The sequence below is a fragment of the Ovis aries genome, chromosome 20 (genome assembly GCF_016772045.2).
Source record: "Ovis aries strain OAR_USU_Benz2616 breed Rambouillet chromosome 20, ARS-UI_Ramb_v3.0, whole genome shotgun sequence".
In the NCBI taxonomy this organism is placed as follows: domain Eukaryota; kingdom Metazoa; phylum Chordata; class Mammalia; order Artiodactyla; family Bovidae; genus Ovis; species Ovis aries.
The window spans coordinates 9,754,715-9,779,761 of NC_056073.1; the positions used below are offsets into that span (position 1 = coordinate 9,754,715).

General features: G+C 39.2%; 1 protein-coding gene across 11 annotated transcripts in view; it reads right to left on the bottom strand.

Moving 5' to 3' along the window:
• The window catches only part of FKBP5 (FKBP prolyl isomerase 5), a 118,552-nt gene that overhangs the window by 51,490 nt on the left and 42,015 nt on the right, over positions 1-25,047 (bottom strand). For 8 of the 11 annotated variants that reach the window (XM_042237053.2, XM_060403115.1, XM_060403119.1 and 5 more), the window contains 2 exons: positions 19,678-19,803; positions 8,335-8,479 (listed from right to left, as the gene is read on the bottom strand). In XM_042237053.2, coding sequence (XP_042092987.1) covers positions 8,335-8,479; positions 19,678-19,782 — 250 coding nt within the window. In that variant the 5' untranslated portion in view covers positions 19,783-19,803. Of the gene's footprint in view, positions 1-8,334; positions 8,480-19,677; positions 19,807-25,047 lie in introns of those variants that run through there. The other 3 variants (XM_042237052.2, XM_042237054.2, XM_042237057.2) reach the window with 2 other exon arrangements.

A 25,047-nucleotide genomic window follows, 5' to 3' on the forward strand; every position in this document is an offset into this window, starting at 1 on the left:
GAGGGGTGGGGTGGGAGGGAGGCTCGAGAGAGAGGGGATATATGTAGGTATTAATTAACTTGATTGTGGTAATCATTTCACTATATATATATATATATATATATATATATATATATATCAAAAAATGAATATGAAACAGTAAAAAAAATCATTTCAAATAAAAATAAAAATAGGAACTAGGCCCCAATACCAAGCATGTAATAGCAATAATTTTGCTTTTGATAAACTTCATTAACTACATCATTCCTGTAAGAAAAATGTCTGGTATACAGCAGGCACTCAGTAAATTCTGCTGGACCAGGACCTACTTTGTTTCTGTGCCTAGTTTTGGGGCTAGTTTTAAACCTTAATATCTAAACATAACTTGCAAGAGTTATGGCTCTGCCACTTACTATATAACTTTGGGCTAATTATAATTTTAATAATAATTATTAGAACTATAAATAATAGTAATAATTATAACTTTGTGCTCTCACTTTACCTGTTTCCTCATATGTAAACAAAAAACCAACTAAAAGAAAACTAAAATAGCTAATTATAGTAGGTACCTAAGACATTTTAAGAAATCGGTAAAGTGGATTTCATTAAAATTGAAAATTTTTGTTCTTTGAAAGACTGATTGAGAACATGAAAAGGCAAAAAAAAAAAAAAGAAAATAAAAAGGCAAAAAAAAAAGAAATGAAAAGGCAAGTTAGAGACTGGGAGAACACACTTGCAAACTACATATCTGATTAAGTGCTTGTCTCACTGGGTACAACTCAGTGGGCACAAGATTTGAACAGATACTTCACAAAAGAAAATATACAAATGTACACTAAGCACAAGAAAGGACACCCTCAATGTGACTAATTCCCAGGAAAATGCAACTGAAAGCCAACGTCAGACACCATTCCATGTGCGTAAAAATGGTTGAAAAGACTGACACCACTACCAACTGACAAGGATATGAAACACAAACTCTCAAACCTTGCTGGTGAAAATGCAAAATGGTACAGACACTTTGAAAAAACAGTGTGGCAGCATCTTACAAAGTCAAACATATGTTTACCATGTGATCAACAAGTCCACTCCTGGGTATTTACCCCAAAATAAACTTACCCAATATATCCACACAAAGACAAGTATGTGAATGTTCAGTACACTAGTCACAAGAGCCCCAAACTGGAAACACCAATGTCCAGTTTTTGAATAGATGAACAAATCGTAGTATTTCCATACTTGTAAGATGCTACCTGAAATTCAACATGTAAAACGCTACCTGAAATTCAACATGTAAAACGCTACCTGAAATTCAACTTGAAATTCCAATCATTATGCTAAGTGAAAGAAGTCAAACACCAAAGATGACATATGATTCCATTTATATGAATTTATGGAAACGCAAAACTGTAGTAACAGAAACTAGAAGCAAATTTTTAGGGTTAGAAAACTGTTCTATATCTTGACTGTGATGGTGGTGGTCATATAACTATTACCCATCAAGCTATACCTTTAAAAGGGTGAGTTTTAATATATGTAAATAGCACCTCAATTAAAAAAACTCAGTCTTAGACACAGATGTTACTATGACTAATGGCCACCTAAACTATACGAAACAGATTGTGTGAGAAATCTAAAATATACTCAGGAGTGACTGAGTTACTTGAAGATGGCAAGATTGGGAATTTCCCACTATTGAAAAAAAAAAAGGGCATTTCAGAGCAAAACTTACTGCAATTATAAAATAGTAAAGTTACATTTATGAATTCTTGAATTGTCTGTATAAATTTTAAATACCTCACACTTAAAATTATTTGTTTTAGTATCTGTATTCTCTATTGACAAATAAGCTTTTAGACAACTGGGATCATAACTGTACTGCCCACTGTTATATTTTCAGCTCCTAGCACAAAATCAATCACATAATAGCAGCTCAATAAATATCTGTTAAATAAAAAAAAAAACTAAAATGTAATAGTGGGGGCTTCCCGGATGGCTCAGTGGCAGAGTCTGCCTGCCAATGCAGGAGACCTGGGTTTGATCCCTGGTCCCACGTGCCTTGGAGCAGCTAAGCCCCGTGGAGCAGCTAAGCCCCGTGCACCGCAACTACTGAGCCTGTGCTCTACAGCTGGGGAGCCTCAACTCCCGAGCCCGTGTGCTGCAACTACTGAAGCCCGTGTACCTTAGAGCCTGTGCTCTGCAGCAAGGGGAGCCACCACAGTGAAAAGCCTGCACACCGCAACTAGTGAGCAGCCCTCGCTCAGCTCAACTAGAGCAAAGTCCACCCAGCAACAAAGACCCAGCACGGCCAAAAATGAATCAATTTAAAAAGACTTTAAAAAAGAATAATAGGGTTGACGCGAGGATTAAATGAGATAATGCATATAAGCCCTTTGCCTTGCACTGCAAGTCCTAGAAAGTATTCACTATTAGTCTTTCAACGTATACTTTCTCCCTTTTACCCCAGTATGCTAATGACTGACAACAATCATGGATCATGATGCATCTAATAAGGTTAGATTAATGTTAAAGGCAGACCACTCACATTTACTTCATTATGCTTTACTCTCAATAGTAAGAAGAAGAATAATGTCAAAAATCCAAAACGACTAGTCTGTCTTCTCAAATTGAGGGAAGAATATAAGAGATAGGATTTTTATCTTCATAATTCCCAACTGTACTTAGTCATATACCAAGAACACCAAAGACAACTTCACTGAAATAGCCTTTTATCAAAAATCAACAGATTCTCATAGGGGTAGATGGGGAATGAGTGAAGCCTTAGTGTCCTTAGATTTACTTATAAGAACAGACCAGATATAATTACTGCAGCCCCCAAACCCAAACCTTCCCAATTTTAGTGACAGCATATTTGCTGGAGGGAGAGGGAAAGAAAAAAAGCCCTATTATGGAAGCATACTTGAAAATCCTGAGTCATTCTTATTTTAGCTTAAGATGGGCTATGGAACAGTTCTGAAAGAGATGGGAATACCAGACTACCTGACCTGCCCCTTGAGACATCTGTATGCAGGCCAGGAAGCAAGAGTTAGAACTGGATATGGAACAACAGACTGGTTCCAAATAGGAAAAGGAGTACGTCAAGGCTGTATATTGTCACCCTGCTTATTTAACTTATATGCAGAGTACATTGTGAGAAACGCTGGACTGGAAGAAACACAAGCTGGAATCAAAATTGCCGGGAGAAATATCAATAACCTCAGATATGCAGATGACACCACCCTTATGGCAGAAAGTGAAGAGGAACTAAAAGCCTCTTGATGAAAGTGAAAGTGGAGAGTGAAAAAGTTGGCTTAAAGCTCAACATTCAGAAAACGAAGATCATGGCATCCGGTGCCATCACTTCATGAGAAATAGATGGGGAAACAGTGGAAACAGTGTCAGACTTTATCTTTTTGGGCTCCAAAATCACTGCAGATGGTGACTGCAGCCATGAAATTAAAAGACGCTTACTCCTTGGAAGAAAAGTTATGACCAACCTAGATAGTATATTCAAAAGCAGAGACATTACCTTGCCGAATAAGGTCTGTCTAGTCAAGGCTATGGTTTTTCCAGTAGTCATGTATGGATGTGAGAGTTGGACTGTGAAGAAGGCTGAGCACCAAAGAGTTGATGTTTTTGAACTGCGGTGTTGGAGAAGACTCTTGAGAGTCCATTGGACTGCAAGGAGATCCAACCAGTCCATTCTGAAGGAGATCAACCCTGGGATTTCTTTGGAAGGAATGATGCTAAAGCTGAAACTCCAGTACTTTGGCCACCTCATGCGAAGAGTTGACTCATTGGAAAAGACTCTGATGCTGGGAGGGATTGGGGGCAGGAGAAGGGGATGACAGAGAATGAGATGGCTGAATGGCATCACTGACTCGATGGACGTGAGTCTGAGTGAACTCCGGGAGTTGGTGATGGACAGGGAGGCCTGGCGTGCTGCGATTCATGGGGTCGCAAAGAGTCGGACACGACTGAGCGACTGAACTGAACTGATGGAACAGTTCTAGGGATTCAGAATATGCAATAAAGATTTAGTTTAAAAAATTCAATAGAGAAACCATCACTGTTTCATTCTAATTTCTGTAACACACTCTGTAGTGGTAATCCAGTTACTTTCTGGGGCTAAAAAAGATGCTTAAGCATTGTTTCAAAAGGTCTGTTTCCAAGCATAGTAAATAGGAGTGAGGCCCCAAACTGCTGTAACACAGTTCTTGCCCCTCCATTGTAAAGCCATCCAGTAAGCCCAGTACATAAGGAATCAAGAGAGTCCAGTGTACAGTACTTATGCTGCAGTCCATTTGTATTATTTTTCTTCACTACGATGAAGTAGTTACTGCCTTAACATATAGGCATTAACTAAGCTGCCTAGCCAGTGTTTGTTTTCTAGGCAACTGAACACATTATGTTATAGAAGTGTTACCATAGTGATACTACCCTAGCCTCATATTCCTAATTATCATCTTCAGGGGTCCTCTAAAGGTTTTTGTTTTTGTGTTGGGTTTAATCCTTCACAGTTTTTGTCCCTGTACTCTTCACAGAATATACAAGAATGGAATCTCAGACTCAGGACTAATCTTGAAGCTCTTCTACAAAGGCTTCTTTTCGTAAGAGTAGGGAAGGTTAGGTGAGCTATTCATGTTAACATACCACTGGGAAGAACGAAAACTTCAGAAACGCTGGCTTCCTAACACCCAGCTGGATGCACTCCCCCTGAGACCATGCGACCTCTAGATAGGTGTGCTGAAGGTACCAGGTCAACTGAAAGCTGCCTCTTCTCTGCTCAAAATTCCAGGAAACATAAAAAACTGTGTCCGAAAGTCTGTTCTTTATATCTCCACTGCTGTCCTGTAGATAGGTTCATCAGTACCATCTTTCTAGATTCCACATATATGAGTTAATACATGGTATTTGTCTTTTTCTTTCTGACTTACTTCACTATGTACAATAATAGGCTCTAGGTTCATTCACCTCATTAGGACCGACTCAAATGCATTCCTTTTTATACCTGAGTAATACTCCAATGTGTGTATGTGCCACAACTGCTTTATCCATTAATCTATTGATGAACATTTATGCTGCTTTCATGTCCTAGCTGTTGTGAAATGCTGCAATGAACATTGGGGTTCTATTTTATGGAAATAGAGTCTTTTCAATTATGGTTTCCTCAGGGTATATATATGCTCAGTAGTGGGACTGCTGGGTCATATGGTGGTTTTATTCCTAGTTTTTAAAGGAATCTTCATATTGTTCTCCATAGTGGCTGTATCAAGTTGCATTCCCACCACAGGGCAAGAGGGTTCCCTTTTCTCCACAGCCTCTCCAGCATTTACTGTTTGTGGACTTTTTGATGATGGCCATTCTGACCGGTGTGAAGTGATACCTCATTGTAGTTGTGATTTGCATTTCTCTAATAATAAGCCATGTTGAGCATTTTTCATGTATTTATTAACCATCTGTATGTCTTCTTCAGAGAAATGTCTGTTTAAGTCTTCTGCCTATTTTCTGACTGGGTTGTTTTTCTGTTATTGAGCTTCATTAGCTTCTTGCATATTTTGGAGATTAGTTCTTTGTCAGTTGTTTATCTGCTATTAATTTCTCGTGTTCTGAAGGCTGTCTTTTTACCTTGCTGATAGTTTCCTTCACTGTGTAAAAACTTCTAAGTTTAACTAGGTCCCATTTGTTTATTTTTATTTTAATTTCCATTACTTTCACCATAGTGCACTTCACTGAGAAAATCTGGGTACAGAAGGTGGTTGTATAAATTCTCAGCAATTTTTCAGTCTACTTGCAAAGATAACTGCTGACAGAAGATCTATTATCTTAAATCTACCAACTTCAAGACAGAAATTCAAAGGGGGAGCAGTGGGAACAAAGAGGTCTGATGAGGCCATTTACTCTGGGGTCCTCTCAACTAAATAATGATGCCACACCCATGCTGGTGGCCCTGGAGCTTCACATCCCTACATCAGCAAGAATGAAAAAACGTTTACCCGTTGTCACTTTCTGCTATGTTAAGGAAAAAAATCTGTACTTGATTTTGATTGCTATCCTACTAAACACAAGATTAATCTCCCATGAGCCATCAACTCACTGAAGACCCAAAGGAGAAGGGGGCAGTGACCCAGCCAGCATTAGAGTGTGAAGAGAGGACTGTTGGACGGGAAGCAGAAGTCGCCATGACATACAAATGCCTATAGGTACAAGGAAACCAGAAACTCAGAAAGAGTTTAACTCCTTAGCTACTTGCTGTTTCCTTTCCCAGATCCTTACTTAGCTAGCAACTCAACTAAGTGTAGAGTCAGAAAAGAGAATGAAATTATTCAACACTGAGGCATGGTGGTGAATGGGGTGGGGGGGATTGCCTCCTTTCTCCTACACTTGACCTGGGAACAAACTAAAATCTGCTCTATCTGTGACTGATAAAGCTAAAAGGACTTTGTAATTCAGCCACTCACTTCCAACAAGTCACATGGTCCATGAAGTTCAATTTGATGTATGGGCTATTCTTTTTCCAAGATTGAAAAAAAAAAAAAGAATAGTAAACTAACTGAAGACATTTAAAAGTATTTATAAAGAAATTAGTAAAAAATCATATTTAAGATTTTCAAACAGTGGTTCTCAACTTTTTTCCTTAGGACCTTATTACATCTTTACCAGTTCATTTAAAATAATAATAGCTGCATATGTTAGTATAAATTATTTTTATGGAAAATAATTATATTTCCCCAAAACAAAACAAAAAAAATAGTGAGAAGAGTGATATTGTTTTATAATTGTTACAAATGTAAAATGTGTCTGACAATTCAATCTGATTCTCATACCTACTTTTGGATTCATCTGTTGCATCTGCAAGTTTTGGTTGAAGTATATGGAAAAAATCCAAACCCACAAAGATAACAGAAAAGATAGGAGCTTTTTAATAGCCTTTTCAGATAATCATGAATATAATAATCTGATAGTACATCAAAATTGGACAGGTATTAGTTTCATAAAGGTCAGTTGCCATGTGGAATCTGAGATCCTATCAATGAATTTTTCATATGATGTTACATTAAAATCCACTGGTCTAGCTTACACATCCAATGGACCTTTTACTTATGAGTGATTTTGTAACATCTTGCATTGGTCCCTGGGAAAATACTGTTCACTGAGTCACACAATCTTCCAAATGTTAACACATCTCATTGTATAATATCTTAAAACACATTCATTTATACTCATTGACCTCATCAGAAATCATTTACATTCTGGAAAGCTGTCCAGCTCTGAGTAGCAGATACAAATTCTCCCAAACTGCACTTTTCACCTGAAAACTCAATGGTAGAAATACTGTCACTTGTTGTTCTGGAAGTGGCAGGCTCACTGCATTAATCTGCAAGAAATTATCTTCCAAATACAGAATAGTCAAATCTCAATAATCACAGCTTGTCCTTTCAAATAAAAATGACGCTTCACAGAAACAATCCAGCCAGTTCAGTTCTCAACCGAAGTGCACAAGCGCTTCTCCTTGAGATAGCCTCTGTGTGTGTGTGCTGGAGGGAGCGGTAGGGGGCTGGCACAGTGTTTTACGTGTGCTTTCACATCTGTCTCAAAATACCAAAACAACGTGACACTCAACGATTAGGATTTAACAAAGTTAATATTTTTTTACACCACATCAAGGACAGTCTTAAGTGAAACTTGCTTTCCTTTGTCTTTCTTATTTAAGCAGTAAGTGAGGACAGGGAGAACACACTGCTGCTGCTGCTGCTAAGTCGCTTCAGTCGTGTCTGACTCTGTGCAACCCCACAGACGGCAGCCCACCAGGCTCCCCCGTTCCTGGGGTTCTCCAGGCAAGAACACTGGAGTGGGTTGCCATTTCCTTCTCCAGTGCATGCAAGTGAAAAGTGAAAGTGAAGTCACTCAGTCGTGTCCGACTCTTAGCGACCCCATGGACTGTAGCCTACCAGGCTCCTCCGTCCATGGGACTTTCTGGCAAGAGTACTGGAGTGGGGTGCCATTGCCTTCTCCGGAAGAACACACTACTACTGGTATAATCTGATGTCACTGTCTAGATTTGCACTAAGGCTCCAGCAGTTTTTCACCACTGCCGCTTAGTACCATCAGTGCAAATGTCAACACAGTAAAAAATAATAAATAACATCTTAGTATTATAATGAAAACAATTTTGACACTATGGACCCCCAAAAGAATCTCAGGGACCCCACAGGGATCCACGGACCACACTTTGATAACTACTGCTCCAAAATATCTTCACTTTTGGCAAGGATAAGATCCACTAGCTCCCACATAATATAAATAGCAATAAATCTAAGCAAAACACAACTCTAAAAAAAAAATCCCTCTTACCTTTGCCAAGACTAAAGACAAACGGCTCATTTCTATCATGACTGGAATCAAACTTCTTTCCATTTGACAATTTCCCTCTGTAATGGACATAAACTTTGTCTCCAATCATTGGTGTTTCCTCACTATTTCCCACTCTTTTGACAATCTAGGAAAGACAAATGTCAAGAAAAAAGGAGGTTAAACATTTTTCTTTTAATCAGAGAATAAAAATGTCACTCAGTCCATGCCACATCACTCAGGCAGATTTGTAAACAACCGTCTGTCCTTTCTAAAGGCCTCCCTCCTAGTTCTTGCAATAATCTTCACTGTTAGAAAACTGTCCTATACCACTAAATATTTAATACTATATTTAACTGTACTGTTAACCACACTATTCTCTCAAAATAAGAAACCAATAGAGCTTGTTTTATTGCTTTAATGCCCCATGTTTTGACACTAAAATCTCTGAAAACACAGAGCTAGTTCATGTACAAACTGAATTAGACCAAAAAGATTAGTGGACTTTCAAAAACATTCAAAAGTAAGTCCGAAGCAAAGTTTCAAAGGTAAGATTTTTATTTCTCTCCTTTCTAAAAACATTAGCTTCTGATTAGATCCCATTAGTTTGGTTTTATTTCAAAAAGCCCAATTTTCTGATATAACAGGTTATACTTCCTACTATCTGAAGAATATGCAATGCGTAAAAAAAAGAAGAGTTTGATATGATACTGAATAACTTGTGTTCTAGTAAAGGAAACGTCATAACGTTCCAAGTTGAAAAATATTTAACTATCATAAAATCCAGTATATTTATTTTGTTCTTGGCAGAGCAAGACACTAATAGAGTTGGTCAAGTTCTGGGAAAAGAAAATCAAATCCAGGCATGTGGTGTATAATTTATTCTGTCAATCACTTATGCCAAATTAATCATTTTTGCTAGATAACAGAGGATGGTAACTAAACATCTTTTGTGGGGAAGCGTCTGAATTTTTATTGAAAGAATTCAATTATTTACTCCTGAATTCTTTCTTGAGATATAACCTCCTTGCTCCACTCTCATATCACATAAACACTGTGAACTAAGATTCCACAACTTTCTTAGTTCAAAAGCCCAGACATTCTAAATGAAAAAAAAAGAAAATTGCAACTTCATAGAAAGCTGAACTTAATCAATCAATTCAGTAAAGTTGCAGGATTACAAATTCAACATACAGAAATAAGTTGTGTTTCTACACACAACAAATTATCTGAAGAGGAAATACTGTAGAGAAAATAATCCCAAAAATGCAAATGAATCAGAATGGCAATTATCCAAAAGACAGAAATAACAAGTATTGGTAAGGATGTGGAGAAAAAGGAACCTTGTGCATTGTTGGTGGGAATATATACTGGTAGTGTTGTCATGAAAAGCAGTATGGAGGTTCCTCAAAATACTAAAAGTAGAACTACCATGTGATCCAACAATTCCACTTGTGGATATTTATCCAAAAGAAATGAAAATACTACCTGAAAAAAGATATACGCAACCCTATGTTCACTGCAGCATTATTACATTAGCCAAGATATGAAAACAGCCTATGTTCACTGATAAATGAATGCATGAAGAAAAATATATGTATACATATATACGGTGACTTCCCTGGTGGTCCAGTGGCTAAGACTACATGCTCCCAAAGCAGGGAAATGGGGCTCAATCCCTGGTCAGAGAAAAAGATCTCACATTCCACAACTAAGTCCCAGCACAGCCAAATAAACAAATAAATATTAAACATATATATATGTATGTTTGTATACACACACAATGGATTATTATTCTGTCATAAAAAAGAATTAAATCTTGCTGTTTGTAATATGGATGGACCTTGAGGACATTATACTAAGTGAGATAGGTCAGACACAGAAAAACAAATACCGTTATGACCTCACTTACCTATGGAATCCAAAAAAAGAAAAAAAACAACAACCAAATTTACAGATACACAGAACAGAAACAGACTGGTGGTTGCCAGAGGTCACAGTTTGAGGGGAGGGTGGGAGAAATGGGTAAAGGGAGTCAAAAGATACAAAATAATAAGCCATGTATGTAATGTACAGCATGGTGTGACAGTTAATAATATTGTAATGCCTACTTGAAAGCTGCTAAGAGAATAGATCTAAAAAGTTCTCATCACAAAAAAAATTTTTAAACTATGTATGGTGACAAATATTAACTAGACTTACTGTGGTGACCATTTCATAATATGTACCAGTGTCAAATCATTATGTTGCACACCTGAAACTAATAAACTGTTAAATATCAATTATACCTCAATAAAACTCATTTAAATAGCATCAAAAACTATCAAATAGTTAGGAACAAATTTAGTCAAGGAGGTAGAAGATTTGTACACTGAAAACTGCATGGTCCTAATGAAAGGAACTGAAGACGACACATAAATGCAAAAGGCAGCCTACGCTCACGAACGAGGAGAATATTAACAATGTCCACACCACTGAAAGACACCTACAGATTCAGTGCAAGCCATACCAAAATTTCCCATGGCATTTTTCACAGAAATAGAAGACAAGACCCATGAAAGACCCAAAACAACCAAAGCAATCCCAAGAAAAAAGCTGGAGGTATCATATTTCCTGATTTCAAACTATATTACAAAGCTGCAGTAATAAAAACAGACACATGGACCAACGGAACAGAATCAAGAACCCAAAAATAAACCTCAGCATACACAGTTAACTCCTATTTGACAAGGGAGCCAAGAATACTCAATGAGGAACAGATAATCTCTCCAATAAAAAGTGCCAAGGAAAACTGGACAAACCCATGAAGAATAAAACTGGACCCCTATCTTACACCACTCACAAAACCTAACTCAAAGTCAACAACAGATTTAAAACATAAGATATGAAGCTACATAAAACATATAAAAGAAAACAAGGGGAAAACCTCCTTGACATTAATCCTGGCAGCCATTTTTTTGGATATGACATCAAAAGCACAAGCAACAAAAATAAATAGGTAGAACATCAAACTAAAAACGTTTTGCACAGCAGAAGAAACAATCACCAAAATGAAAAGGCAACCCACGGGGTGGGAGAAAATATCCACAAACCATGTATTTGATATCTAAAATATATATGGAACTCATGGTTATTACAAAAAAAAAAAAAAAACAAACAAATAACATCTGTTAATAAGGATTTGGAGAAAAGGAAACCCTTGTGCACTACTGATAGGGATGTAAACTGGGACAGCCACTATGGAGAATGGTATGAACCTTCCTCCAAAAATTAAAATTAGAACTACCATATGATCCAGCAATTCCACTCTTGGGTATAAATCCAAAGGAAATGAAATTATTATCTCAAAGAAATAATGAATAAAGATGTGGTATATATATGTACTGTGTTGTGTTAGTTGCTCAGTTGTGTCTGACCCTATAGACTGCAGCCCTCCAGGCTCCTCTGTCCATGGGTTTCCCAGGCAAAAATTCTGAAGCAGGTTAGCTGGTTAGCTGCTCCAGGGGATCTTCCCAACACAGGGATCAAACCTGGATCTCCTGCATTGCAGGCAGATTCTTTACCTTCTGAGCCACCAGGGAAACCCATATATATGTATAACAGAATATTATTCACTCACAAGAAAGAAGGAGACCATATCATTCGTGACAACATGGATGTACTTTGAGGACATTATGCTAAGTGAAGCTAAGTCAGAGAAACACATCAATTGTGTGATATCACATGTATGTGAAATCTAAAAAAGCTGAATTCACAGAAACAAAGAGCAGAATGATGGCTGCCAGAGGAAAGGGCATGGTGGGAAATGAGGAGATGGTGGTCAAAGGGTACAAACTTCCAAGTCATAACATGAACTACATTCTCAGGATCTAATGTACAGAATGGTGACTGTGATTAACAACAGTGTATTACATACTTGAGAACTGCTAAGAGAATAGATCTTAAATGTTCTTACCACAAAAAAGAAATGATAATTATCTGAGGTGATCAAGGGGCTAACCCTTTTGTGGGAGTCATTTCAAAACATTTAAATGTATCAAATCATCACATTATACACCTTAAACTTACATAATGTTGTATTTCAATTTTATCTCAATACAGCTAGGAAAAAAACAGTTATAATTTTAAAACTAAAAAGCTAATTTTTAAAAAAAACAGTAGAATCATTACTGCCCTTCTAAGGCTCAAGGGGAAAAGAATGTTTCCGAAAACGTTAATCTAAGAGAAATCTTACAATATTCTGAAAGCGCTCATGTTCATGAACTGCATGCAGTACTGGGGAGCCTCGGCTGCCCCGGAGGGCATCTGCATTTCTAGGACTATAACCGAGTAACTGGGCTGATGGAATGAAGGGCACCCAGGGAGTCAGCACTGTTCACATCCACAGTGATACTGTGGTGTCACTTCAGGTTTCCCCAACAAGCTGAGTTTAGTGCCTAAATCTGGAGTTGTCTTAAGAAAACAACCTAGTCTCAATTCAGTTTAAAAATGTAAGCTCAATTCAGTTCAAAAATAAAGAAATTTTATATTACTGGGCTAGTTTCTGACTGACTTCCCAGATCCGCCTTGGTCCTAAAAAAAAAAAAAAAATATATATATATATATATATATATATATATATATAGTTAATAAGAGACAAACATGGCACTGTATTAAATGCTTTATATAATCTTAATTCTATGATATAGGCAGTATTATTATTCAAATTTTACAAATGAGGAAACTTCATCACAGATATGTTATTAAATTGCCCTAGGTCACGGCAGTTAACAATCCTATTTAATCTTCTTTTTTTCTTCTCTATTTTTTGGCCACTGTATAATCGTTAAGGGATTTGATTTAGGTCATACCTGAATGGTCGAGTGGTTTTGCTTACTTTCTTCAATTTAAGTCTGAATTTGGCAATAAGAAGTTCATGATCTGAGCCACAGTCAGCTCCCAATCTTGTTTTTGCTGACTGTACAGAGTTTCTTCATCTTTGGTTGCAAAGAATATAATCAATCTGATTTCGGTACTGACCATCTAGTGATGTCCATGTGTAGAGTCTTATCTTGTGTTGTTGGAAGAGGGTTTGCTATGACCAGTGCATTCTCCTGACAAAACTCTATTAGCCTTTGACCTGTCTTTTTTTTCCCAAGGCCAAATTTGCCTGTTACTCCAGGTAGCTCTTAACTTCCTACTTTTGCATTCCAGTCCCCTATAATGAAAAGGACATCTTTTTTGGGTGTTAGTTCTAGAAAGTCTTGTAGATCTTCATAGAACCGTTCAACTTCAGCTTCTTCAGCATTACTGGTCAGGGCACAGACTTGGATTACTGTGATACTGAATGGTTTGCCTTCGAAACGGACAAAGATAATGCTGTCGTTTTTGAGACTACATCCAAGTACTGCGTTTTGGACTCTTTTGTTGACTATGAGGGCTATTCCATTTCTTCTAAGGGATGCTTGCCCACAGTAGTAGATATAATGATCATTTGAGTTAAACTCACCCGTTCTAGTCCATTTTAGTTTGCCAACTGCTAAAATGTCAACGTTCACACTTGCCATCTCCTGTTTGACTACTTCCAATTTGCCTTGATTCAGGGACCTAACATTCCAGGTTCCTAAGCAATATTGCTCTTTACAGCACTCACCAGTCACATCCACAACTGGGTACTGTTTTTGCTTTGGCTCCGTCTCTTCATCTTTCTGGAGTTACTTCTCCACTGATCTCCAATAGCATATTGGGCACCTACTGACCTGGGGAGTTCATCTTTCAGTGCCCTTTCTTTTTGCCTTTTCCTAGTAGTTCTCAAAGGCAAGAATACTGAAGTGGTTTGCCATTCCCTTCTCCAGTGGACCACCTTTAGTCAGAACTCTCCACCAAGACCCATCCATCCTGGGTGGCCCTCCATGGCATGGCTCATGGCATCATTGAGTTAGACAAGGCTGTGGTCCATGTGATCAGACTGGTTAGTTTTCTGTGAATGTGGTTTTCATTCTGTCTGCCCTCTGATGGAGAAGGAAAAGAGGCTTATGGAAGCTTCCTGATGGGAGAGACAGGCTGAGGGGGAAACTGGGTCTTCTTCTGATGGTCGGGGCCATGCTCAGTAAATCTTCAATCCAATTTTCTGTTATGAGGGCTGTATTCCTTCCCTGTTGTTTGATCTGAGGCCAAACTATGGAGGAGGTAATGAAGATAATGGTGACCTCCTTCAAAAGGTCCCAGGCACTGCTGCACACAGTGCCCTAAACGCTGCAGCAGGCCACCACCGACCCACGCCTCCATCGGAGACTCCTGGACACTCAGAGGCCACTCTGGACTGGTCTCTTGTGGGGTCACTGCTCCTTTCTCCTGGGTCCTGGTGTGCACAAGGTCTTATTTGTGCCCCGCAAGAGTCTATTTCCCCAGTCCTGTGTAAGTTCTGGCGGCTCTATGGTGGGATTAATGGCGACCTCCGCCAAGAAGGCTTATGCCATTCCCAGGTCTGCTGCACTCAGAGCCCCTGCCCAGCAGCAGTCCACTGCCGACCCATACCTCCACAGGAGACACTCACACACAGGACGGGCTCAGTCTCTGTGGGGGCTCCGGGTCCTGCTGCATACAAGGCTTGTTTGAGCTCTCCGAGCATCTCTGGCAGGTATGGGGTTTAAGTTTAAACACAATTTCACCCCTCCTACTGTCTTGTTGGGGCTTCTCCTTTGCCCTTGGATGTGGGGTATCTTTCTTTGGTGGGATTCAACAGTCTCCTGTTGACAGCTGTTCAGCAGCGAGCTGTAACTTTGGAGTTCTAGCAGAAGATGAGCGCACGGCCTTCTACTCCACCGTCTTAGTTTGTAGAGTCCCTTACGATTACACAGTGGAAGTGACAAACAGATTCAAGGGATCAGATCTGACACAGTGCCTGAAGAACTATGAATGGACATGACCCTGATAACAGGTTGTGATCAAGACCAACACCCCAAAAAAGAAACACAAAAAGGCAAAATGGATGTCTGAAGAAGCTAAAGGTAAAGGAGAAGACGAAAGATATACCGATTTGAATACAGTGTACCAAAGAGCAAGGAGAGATAAGAAAGCCTTCCTCAGTGATCAATGCAAAGAAACAGAGGAAAAACAGAATGACAAAGACTAGGGATCTCTTCAAAAAAATCAGAGATACCAAGGGAACATTTCATACAAAGATGGGCTCGATAAAGGACAGATATCGTGTGGACCTAACAGAAGCAGCAGATATTAAGAAGAGGTGGCAAGAATACATGGAAGAACTGTACAAAAAAGATCTTCATGACCCAGATAACCACAATGGTGTGATCACTCATCTAGAGCCAGACATCCTGGAATGTGAAGTCAAGTGGGCCTTAGGAAGCATCACTACAAACAAAGCTAGTGGAGATGATGGAATTCCAGCGAAGCTATTTCAAATCCTGAAAGATGATGCTATGAAAGTGTTGCACTCAATATACCAACAAATTTGGAAAACTCAGCAGTGGCCACAGAACTGGAAAAGGTCAGTTTTGATTCCAATCCCAAAGAAAGGCAATACCAAAGAATGCTCAAACTACCACACAATTGCACTCATCTCACAGGCTAGCAAGGTAATGCTCAAAACTCTCCAAGCCAGGCTTCAGCAATACATGAACCGTGAACTTCCAGATGTTCAAGCTGGTTTTAGAAAAGGCAGAGGAACCAGAGATCAAATTGCCAACATAAGCTGGATCATCGAAAAAGCAAGAGAGTTCCAGAAAAACACCTATTTCTGCTTTACTGACTACACCAAAAGCTTTTGACTGTGTGGATCACAATAAACTGTGGAAAATTCTTCAAGAGATAGGAATACCAGACCACCTGACCTGCCTCTTGAGAAATCTGTATGCAGGTCAATTAGCAACAGTTAGAACTGGACCTGGAACAACAGACTGGTTCCAAATTGGGAAAGGAATATATCAAGGTTGTACATTGTCACCCTGCTTATTTAACATATGCAGAGTACATCATGCAAAATGCTGGGCCGGATGAAGCACAAGCTGGAATCAAGACTGCCAGGAGAAATATCAATAACCTCAGATATGCAGATGACACCACCCTTATTGCAGAAAGCGAAGAACTAAAGAGTCTCTTGATGAAAGTAAAACAGGAGAGTGAAAAAGTTGGCTTAAAACTCAACATTCAGAAAACTAAGATCATGGTTTCCGATCCCATCACTTCATGACAAATAGATGGGGAAACAGTGACAGACATTTTTCGGGGGGCTCCAAAATCACTGCATGTGGTGACTGCAGCCATGAAATTAAGAGACACTTGCTCCTTAGAAGAAAAGTTATGACCAACCTAGACAGCATATTAAAAAAGCAGAGAAATTACTTTGACCATACGGACCTTTGTCAGCAAAGCTATGATTTTTTCCAGTAGTCATGTATGGATGTGAGATTTGGACTATAAAGAAAGCTGAGCACTGAAGAACTGATGCTTTTGAACTGTGGTGTTGGAGAAGACTCTTGAGAGTCCCTTGGACTGCAAGGAGATCCAACCAGTCAATCCTAAAGGAAATCAGTCCTGAATATTCACTGGAAGGACTGATGCTGAAGCTGAAACTCCAACTCTTTGGCCACCTGATGCGAAGAACTGACTTGCTGAAAAGAAAGCCTGATGCTGAGAAAGATCGAAGGTGGGCAGAGAAGGTGACGACAGAGGATGAGACAGCTGCATGGAATCACTGACTAGATGGACATGAATTTGAGTAAGCTCCAGGTGCTAGTGATGGACAGGGAAGCCTGGCATGCTGCAGTCCGTGGGGTCACAAAGACTCAGACATGACTGAGCGACTGTACTGAACTGATTTTTTGGCCATGCTGCACAGCATGCAAGATCTTAGTCCCCTGACCAGAGATTGAACCTGTGCTCCTGCAGCAGTCTGGTGTCTTAACCACTGGACTATTATGGAAGTCCAGAGACCTATTTAATCTTAACCAAAAGCCCTATGGTGAAACCTGAGGCTTTAGACAGTGATAAATGATAAGATTTAAAGGGTTTACAATCTCAAAATGTTTCTTCAGTTCAGTTCAGTTCAGTCGCTCAGTCGTGTCCGACTCTTTGCGACCCCATGAATTGCAGCACACCAGGCCTCCCTGTCCATCACCAACTCCCAGAGTTCACCCAGACTCACGTCCATCGAGTTAGTGATGCCATCCAGCCATCTCATCCTCTGTCGTCCCCTTCTCCTCCTGCCCCCAATCCCTCCCAGCATCAGAGGCTTTTCCAATGAGTCAACTCATAGCATGAGGTGGCCAAAGTACTGGAGTTTCAGCTTTAGCATCATTTCTTCCAAAGAAATCCCAGGGCTGATCTCCTTCAGAATGGACTGGTTGGATCTCCTTGCAGTCCAAGGGACTCTCAAGAGTCTTCTCCAACACCACAGTTCAAAACCATCAATTCTTCAGCACTCAGCCTTCTTCACAGTCCAACTCTCACATCCACACATGACTACTGGAAAAACCATAGCCTTGACTAGACGGACCTTAGTCGGCAAAGTAATGTCTCTGCTTTTGAATATACTATCTAGGTCGGTCATAACTTTTCTTCGAAGGAGTAAGCGTCTTTTAATTTCATGGCTGCAGTCACCATCTGCAGTGATTTTGGAGCCCAAAAAATTAAAGTCCGACACTGTTTCCACTGTTTCCCCATCTATTTCCCATGAAGTGATGGGACCAGATGCCATGATCTTCGTTTTCTGAATGTTGAGCTTTAAGCCAACTTTTTCACTCTCCTCTTTCCCTTTCATCAAGAGGCTTTTAGTTGCTCTTCACTTTCTGCCATAAGGGTGGTATCATCTGCATATCTGAGGTCATTGATATTTCTCCCAGCAATCTTGATTCCAGCTTGTGTTTCTTCCAGTCCAGCCTTTCTCATGATGTTTCTTACAGGGCTAAAAATCTTATTTGATTTACTCCCTAGAACAAAGCAGGGCCTGAGGCAAGTTGTTCTCTGTAGCAGTGCTCTGAAAAGATAAAAGAGCAGAAGATAACAACCTGCAGAATTTCCACTCTCTTGAGAGGCATTCTGGAGTTTGGTATGAGTAATTCACAGAGCTACAAGGTTGAAAGCCCTCTGAATGAAGATAGCATGATACACATCTATAATGCTGAAGTCTTTATTTTACAAGTCTTCAAACTTTGGCTTGGCATATAGCAAGCTAATAGTAAAACATGTATATTCAGAAGAGATTGATGTTTGTGAATATGTGAAGAAAGTTTTCATGTAAGCAAGATAAGCCAAAACAAACTAAAAGAAAAATCTCATTTGCTACTGATAACATAAGGAGATATTAAAACTCAGCTTACTGATAATAACTTGAAAAGCTTAACATAACCTTTTCAGCAAAAAAATTAACCTTACAAAACCTGAATACATCACAACAGTGTAGGAGAAAAAAGAACTTACTATGACTAAAGCCATTTAACCTCTCTATTAGATGGAATAATAGCACATGTATCTTCCATATATAAATGAGAGAATCAAATGTGCTCTGTCTCAAAAGACCACTGTGAGGTTTAAAAAAAAAACCACATGTAAACATAATTACAGAGTGAAAAAAGTGTTTTTAAGGAGGAATACTAATTCAAAAGTGAGATACATTCTCTGATTAAACCTCAAAAAAATGTTTCCATTACACACAGAAACTCTATGTAAAAAACAAATCCTTTTGAACTTTGCAAGTTAACTTTTTTTTTCTTTTAAGAAAGTCTTTTAAATTGTCATTAGCTAGCTTTAATATACTTAAATATTAAAATAATCACCCATTTATACTCTGGTGAGAATAGAGAGAGAGAGTCTTTTTGGAGTCAGACATAACATAAATCCTCAGACCTGCATTTACTGAGATATATGATTTGGGGCAAGTTAATTTACATAGCTGGCCCTCAGCCTTACTATCTATAATCTGGGATTTAAAATAAACCTGCAGTTATAAAGACCAAATGAGAATGAGTTCTTCGCATCAGGTGGCCAAATGAGCTGTAGCATTTGGTACTTAGTAAGCCTCAATAAACATAATCCATCTCAATGCTCAGTTGCTCAGTCATGTTTGACTCTCTGCGATCCCATGGACTGTAGTCCACCAGGCTCCTCTGTCCATGGGATTCTCCAGGCAAGAATACTGGAGCGGGTTGCCATTTCCCCCTCCAGGGGATCTTCCTAACCCAGAGATGGAACCCACGTCTCTTGCGTCTCCTGCATAGTCAGGCAGATTCTTTACAACTGCACCACTTGGGAAGCCCCAATCCATCTCCACCTCCAGCCAAAGACAAAAAAAGATTTTTATTAACAATCTTTCCAGATAGCAAATTTCCTTACATGTCATGGCCTCACCTTTAAAACTCCTCTATCTTTTTTGGAGGTAATATCCTCTCCCTGTTCAGCAACAGCTGCTGCAGGGCTTTCTCCATTGTTCTTGGCAGCTTCATCAGTAGTCATTGTCTTTCAAAAGTAGACAACCTGCTGAGAAGAAATATACTTTAGCTAGAAGTATCACTTCATTATGTATCTTAAAATGTCCCTAGAAACTGAGCTTTACCTGACCCAAGATTTACATAGGGCCAATAAGGTTAAACACCAAAAAGGAAAATAAAAACATTTGCTATGAGCATGTACTGATGTCATGAGGCATGTAAATAAAACATCATCCAAATCTTCAATTTCCCATCTAGCTCTGGTCCCAAATTAGAGAGCAGCACAAGTCAGGCTTGGCAGTGATTATACTCCTTAGCATGATTACACATTGAGAAGTAGTCCTTTCAGAACTTGAAAATGTCATTTTCCTCTAGCCATATTCTTGACAGAATTAAGAACTTATCAGGTGATCTGATAAAAGAAAAGGCAATCTATCACAGTGGAAAATAGGAAAAGGTTTTAGGAAATGATAGACCCCAGTCTGAGCCTCAGCTCCAGCCATATGCTTGATATTTGTCAACCTACTTAAGATCACGGAGCCTCAGTTCCACGTCCATAGTTCATAGAGTTACTATGAGGCATTAATGAGATAACAAATGTTAAGGACAAAGTCATAACTTAAAAGTGTAAACATTTATCATGATGATTATTGGTTCTTTTATAGAGCCACATTTTTCATTTCCTGCTCAAATTTTCCTACAGAATGTTCTTCTTCTCTACCATGACACTCAACGCCTTCTACAACATGACCCTAACCTATGTTTCAGGTCGAGCCGCCACTACTTTCTTTACTTTCTCACATGCAGCTCATGCTCTAGCCAACCCAGACCAGGCTTCTCCTGCAACAAGTCCTGTGCTTTCCCATCTCCATACTTTGGGCATTCTTTTTCTTTCCCACTCTTCCCACTCAAATGCTACCTTCATTGTACCAACTTTAACCTTCTATTTTGCAGTTGTCTGCCCTTTACTTTCTTAGCTCTTCCACTGATTTGTTTTCTATAATATATTCATAAGACACATGCATTGGATTGAAGAGACCTTTAAATTTTTTCTTAATATGTATATTTTACTGAAGAGTAGTTGACTTAACAGTGTTTCAGGTGCACAAGGTGATCAGTTATACATATACACATATATAATTTTTGAAATTATTTTCCAACATAGGTTATTACTAGACACTGACTGTTATGACCAACCTAGATAGCATATTCAAAAGCAGAGACATTACTTTGCCGACTAAGGTCCATCTAGTCAAGGCTATGGTTTTTCCAGTAGTCATGTGTGGACGTGAGAGTTGGACTGTGAAGAAAGCTGAGCACCGAAGAATTGATGCTTTTGAACTGTGGTGTTGGAGAAGACTCTTGAGAGTCCCTTGGACTGCAAGGAGATCCAACCAGTCCATTCTGAAGGAGATCAGCCCTGGGTGTTCTTTTGGAAGGAATGATGCTAAAGCTGAAACTCCAGTACTTTGGCCACCGGATGAGAAGAGTTGACTCATTGGAAAAGCCTCTGATGCTGGGAGGGATTGGGGGCAGGAGGAGAAGGGGACGACAGAGGATGAGATGGCTGGATGGCATCACTGGCTCGATGGACGTGAGTTTGAGTGAACTCTGGGAGACGGTGATGGATAGGGAGGCCTGGCGTGCTGCAATTCATGGGGTCGCAAAGAGTCGGACACGACTGAGAGACTGAACTGACTGACTGACTATATAGTTCCCTGTGCTATACAATAAACCTTTGTTGTTGTTGCATATCTATGTTTTGAATTAGAAATTTAGCATTCTATTCATACAAAGTCAAACAAGTGGAATCAAAATGTCATAAAATTTATAGTTAGGCAAAAATTCTACGTTTTCTGCAATATATATATTATATATATTGTTTTTACATATATGTGTACAAAGCTTTTCTACTACAGTTGATAAAGGCTTGAGAAAGAACATCAAAAAACAAAAAAGAAGAGATGGAAAAACTGGAAAACAAGCTAAATGAAATAGTTTACACTGAATAGTTTACACTGAAGGAGCACTGAATATGAAATAGAAAACGTGGAACAAACTAGATAAAAGTAAAAGATCATCATATAGTTCAGCTGTTTTCAAACACGGCTGCTCATTAGAAACATATCTGGAGCTCTGAAGGAAAAAAAGCAATACCTGGGCATTTTTATTTTTGAAAAATTCCAATAATTCTGATATGCATCTGGATTTTAAAAAGTGATTACAGCTTTTTCTATTGAATGGTGGTTTTGGTGATATAGAGTTCTATTGTTTTTCTGTTGACCAGTCATAATACAATGGTATTAAGTAATAGTTGCACAATCACAATAGTAAAAGATGTTTATCAGTTTTCACAGTCAAAAGAAACAAACAAAAAGAACAGTTTTCATACTCAACAGCCAGACCAAAGACAGAAGACTGATACAACTGCAAGCCATAATGGAAACATGACTAACCTGGCAATATAAAGCAATTATATACAGTCTGGGGGGATGGCCAAGCAGAGTGAAGAGGTAAGTAGAACTGCACACATGCACAGGTTTTCATCTGCCCAGCCAGTCTATGTCTGGTGCCTTTAATCCATTTACATTTAAGGTGATTATCAATATGTGAGATCCATTACCATTTTCTTAACTGTTTCGGGTTTATTTTCTGCAGGTCTCTTCCTTCTTTTGTGTTTCCTGCCTAGAAAAGTTCCTTTAGCATTTGTTGTAAAGCTGGTTTGGTGGTGCTAAATTCTCTTAACTTTTGATTGTCTGTAAAGCTTTTGATTTCTCCATCAAATCTGAAGGAGAGTCTTGTTGGGTAGAGTATCCTTGGTTGTACGTTCTTCCTCTTTCATCACTTTAAAGTGCCATTCCCTTCTGGCTTGCAGAGTTTCTGGTGAAAAATCAGCTGATAGCCTGACGGGAGTTCCCCTATATGTTGTCATTTTCCCTTTGCTTTTAATATTTTATGTCTTTAATTTTTGTCAGTTTGATTACTATGTCTCGATGTGTTCCTCCTTGGATTTATATGCTGCCTGGGACTCTCCACTTCCTGGACTGCTGACTATTTCCTTCCCCATGTTAAGGAGTTTTCAGCTATCATCTCTTCACCTATTTTCTCAGGTCTTCTCTTTCTCTTCTCCTTTTGGGACCCCTATAATGTGAATGTTGGTGCATTTAATGTTGTCCCAGAGATCTCTTAGCCTGTCTTCAATTCTTTTCATTCTTTTTTTCTATACTCTGTTTTGCGGCAGTGATTCCACCATTCTGTCTTCCAGGTCACTTATCCATTCTTCTGCCTTAGGTATTCTGCTATTGATTCCTTCTAGTGTATTTATTCATTTGTCTGTTTGTTCTTTAGTTCTTCTCAGTTCAGTTCAGTTGCTCTTTTGTGTTCACCTCTTTGCAACCCCATGGACTGTAGCACGCCAGGCTTCCCTGACCATCACCAACTCCTGGAGCTTATTCAAACTCATGTTCATCAAGTCAGTGATGCCATCCAACCATCTCATCCTCTGTCGTCCCCTTCTCCTCCTGCCTTCAATCTTTCCCAGCATCAAGGTCTTTTCCAGTGAGTCAGTTCTTCACATCAGGCGGACAAAGTATTGGAGCTTCAGCATCAGTCCTTCCAATGAATATTCAGGACTGATTTCCTTTAGGATTGACTGGTTTGATTTCCCTGTAGTCCAAGAGACTCTCAAGAGTCTTCTCCAACACCACCAAGTATCAACTTTTCAGCACTAAGCTTTCTTTATGGTCCAATTCTCACATCCATACATAATTACCAGAAAAACCATAGCTTTGACTAGACGGACCTTTGTCAGCGAAGTAATGTCTCTATTTTTTAATACGTTGTCTAGGTTGGTCATCGTTTTTCTTCCTAGGAGCAAGCATCTTTTAATTTCATGACTGCAGTCACCATCTGCAGTGATTTTGGAGCCCCCCCCCCCCAAATAAAGTCTGTCACTGTTTCCACTGTTTTCCCACCTATTTGCCACGAAGTGATGGGACTCGATGCCATGATCTTCATTTTTTGGATGTTGAGCTTTTTAAGCCAGCTTTTTCACTCTCCTCTTTCACCTTTACCAAGAGGCTCTTCAGTTCTTCTTTCCTTTCTGCCATAAGGGTGGTATCATCTGTATATCTGAGGTTATTGATATTTCTCCCAGCAATCTTGATTCCAGCTTGTGCTTCATTCAGCCCAGCATGTTGCATGACGTACTCTGCATATAAGTTAAAAAAGCAGGGTGACAATATATAGCCTTGACGTACTTCTTTCCCAATTTGGCAGTCCATTGTTCCATGTCCAGTTCTAAGTGTTGCTTCTTGATCTGCATACAGATTTCTCAGGAGGCAGGTCAGGTGGTCTGGTATTCCTATCTCTTTTAACGATTTTCCATAGTTTGTTGTGATCCACACAGTTAAAGGCTTTGGTGTAGTCAGTAAAGAAGAAGTAGATGTTTTTCTGGAACTCTCTTGCTTTTTCAATGATCCAATGGATGTTGGCAATTTGATCTCTGGTTCCTCTGCCTTTTCTAAATCCAGTTTGAACATTGGAAGTTCTCAGTTCACATACTGTTGAAGCCTGGCTTGGAGAATTTTGAGCATTACTTTGCTAGTGTGTGAGATAAGTACAATTGTGCAGCAGTTTGAAAATTCTTTGGCATTGTCTTTCTTTGGGATTGGAATGAAAATTGACCTTTTCCAGTCCTGTGGTCACTGCTGAGTTTTCCAAATTTGCTGGCATATTGAGTGCAGCACTTTCACAGCATCATCTTTTAGGATTTCAAATAGCTCAGCTGGAATTCTATCACCTCCACTAGCTTAGTTCTTCTAGGTCTTTGATAAAACATTTCTTTCATCTTCTCCATTGTTTTCCCAAGATTCTGGATTATCTTAACTATCACTATTCTGAATTCTTTTCTGGAAGGTTGCCATCTCCACTTCATTTAGTTGGTTTTTCTGGGGTTTTATCTAGTCCCTTCATCTGGGACATAACTTTCTGCTTTGTCATTCTAATGAACTTTTTGTAATGTGCTTTTTGTGGGACTGTGGTTCTTTTTGCTTCTTCTGTCTGACCTCTGATAGAGGAGGCTAAGAGGCTTGTGCAAGCTTCCTGATGGGAGGGAGTGGTGGTGGGAAAAACTGAGTCTTGCTCTGATGAGCAGGGCCTTACTCAGTAAAGCTTTAATTCAACTATCTGCTGATGAGTGGGGTTGCACTCCCTCCCTGGCACTTGTTTGGCCTGAGACAAATCAGCCCTGGGCTCTATAGTACAGTTAACAGGGACCTTCAAAAGGACT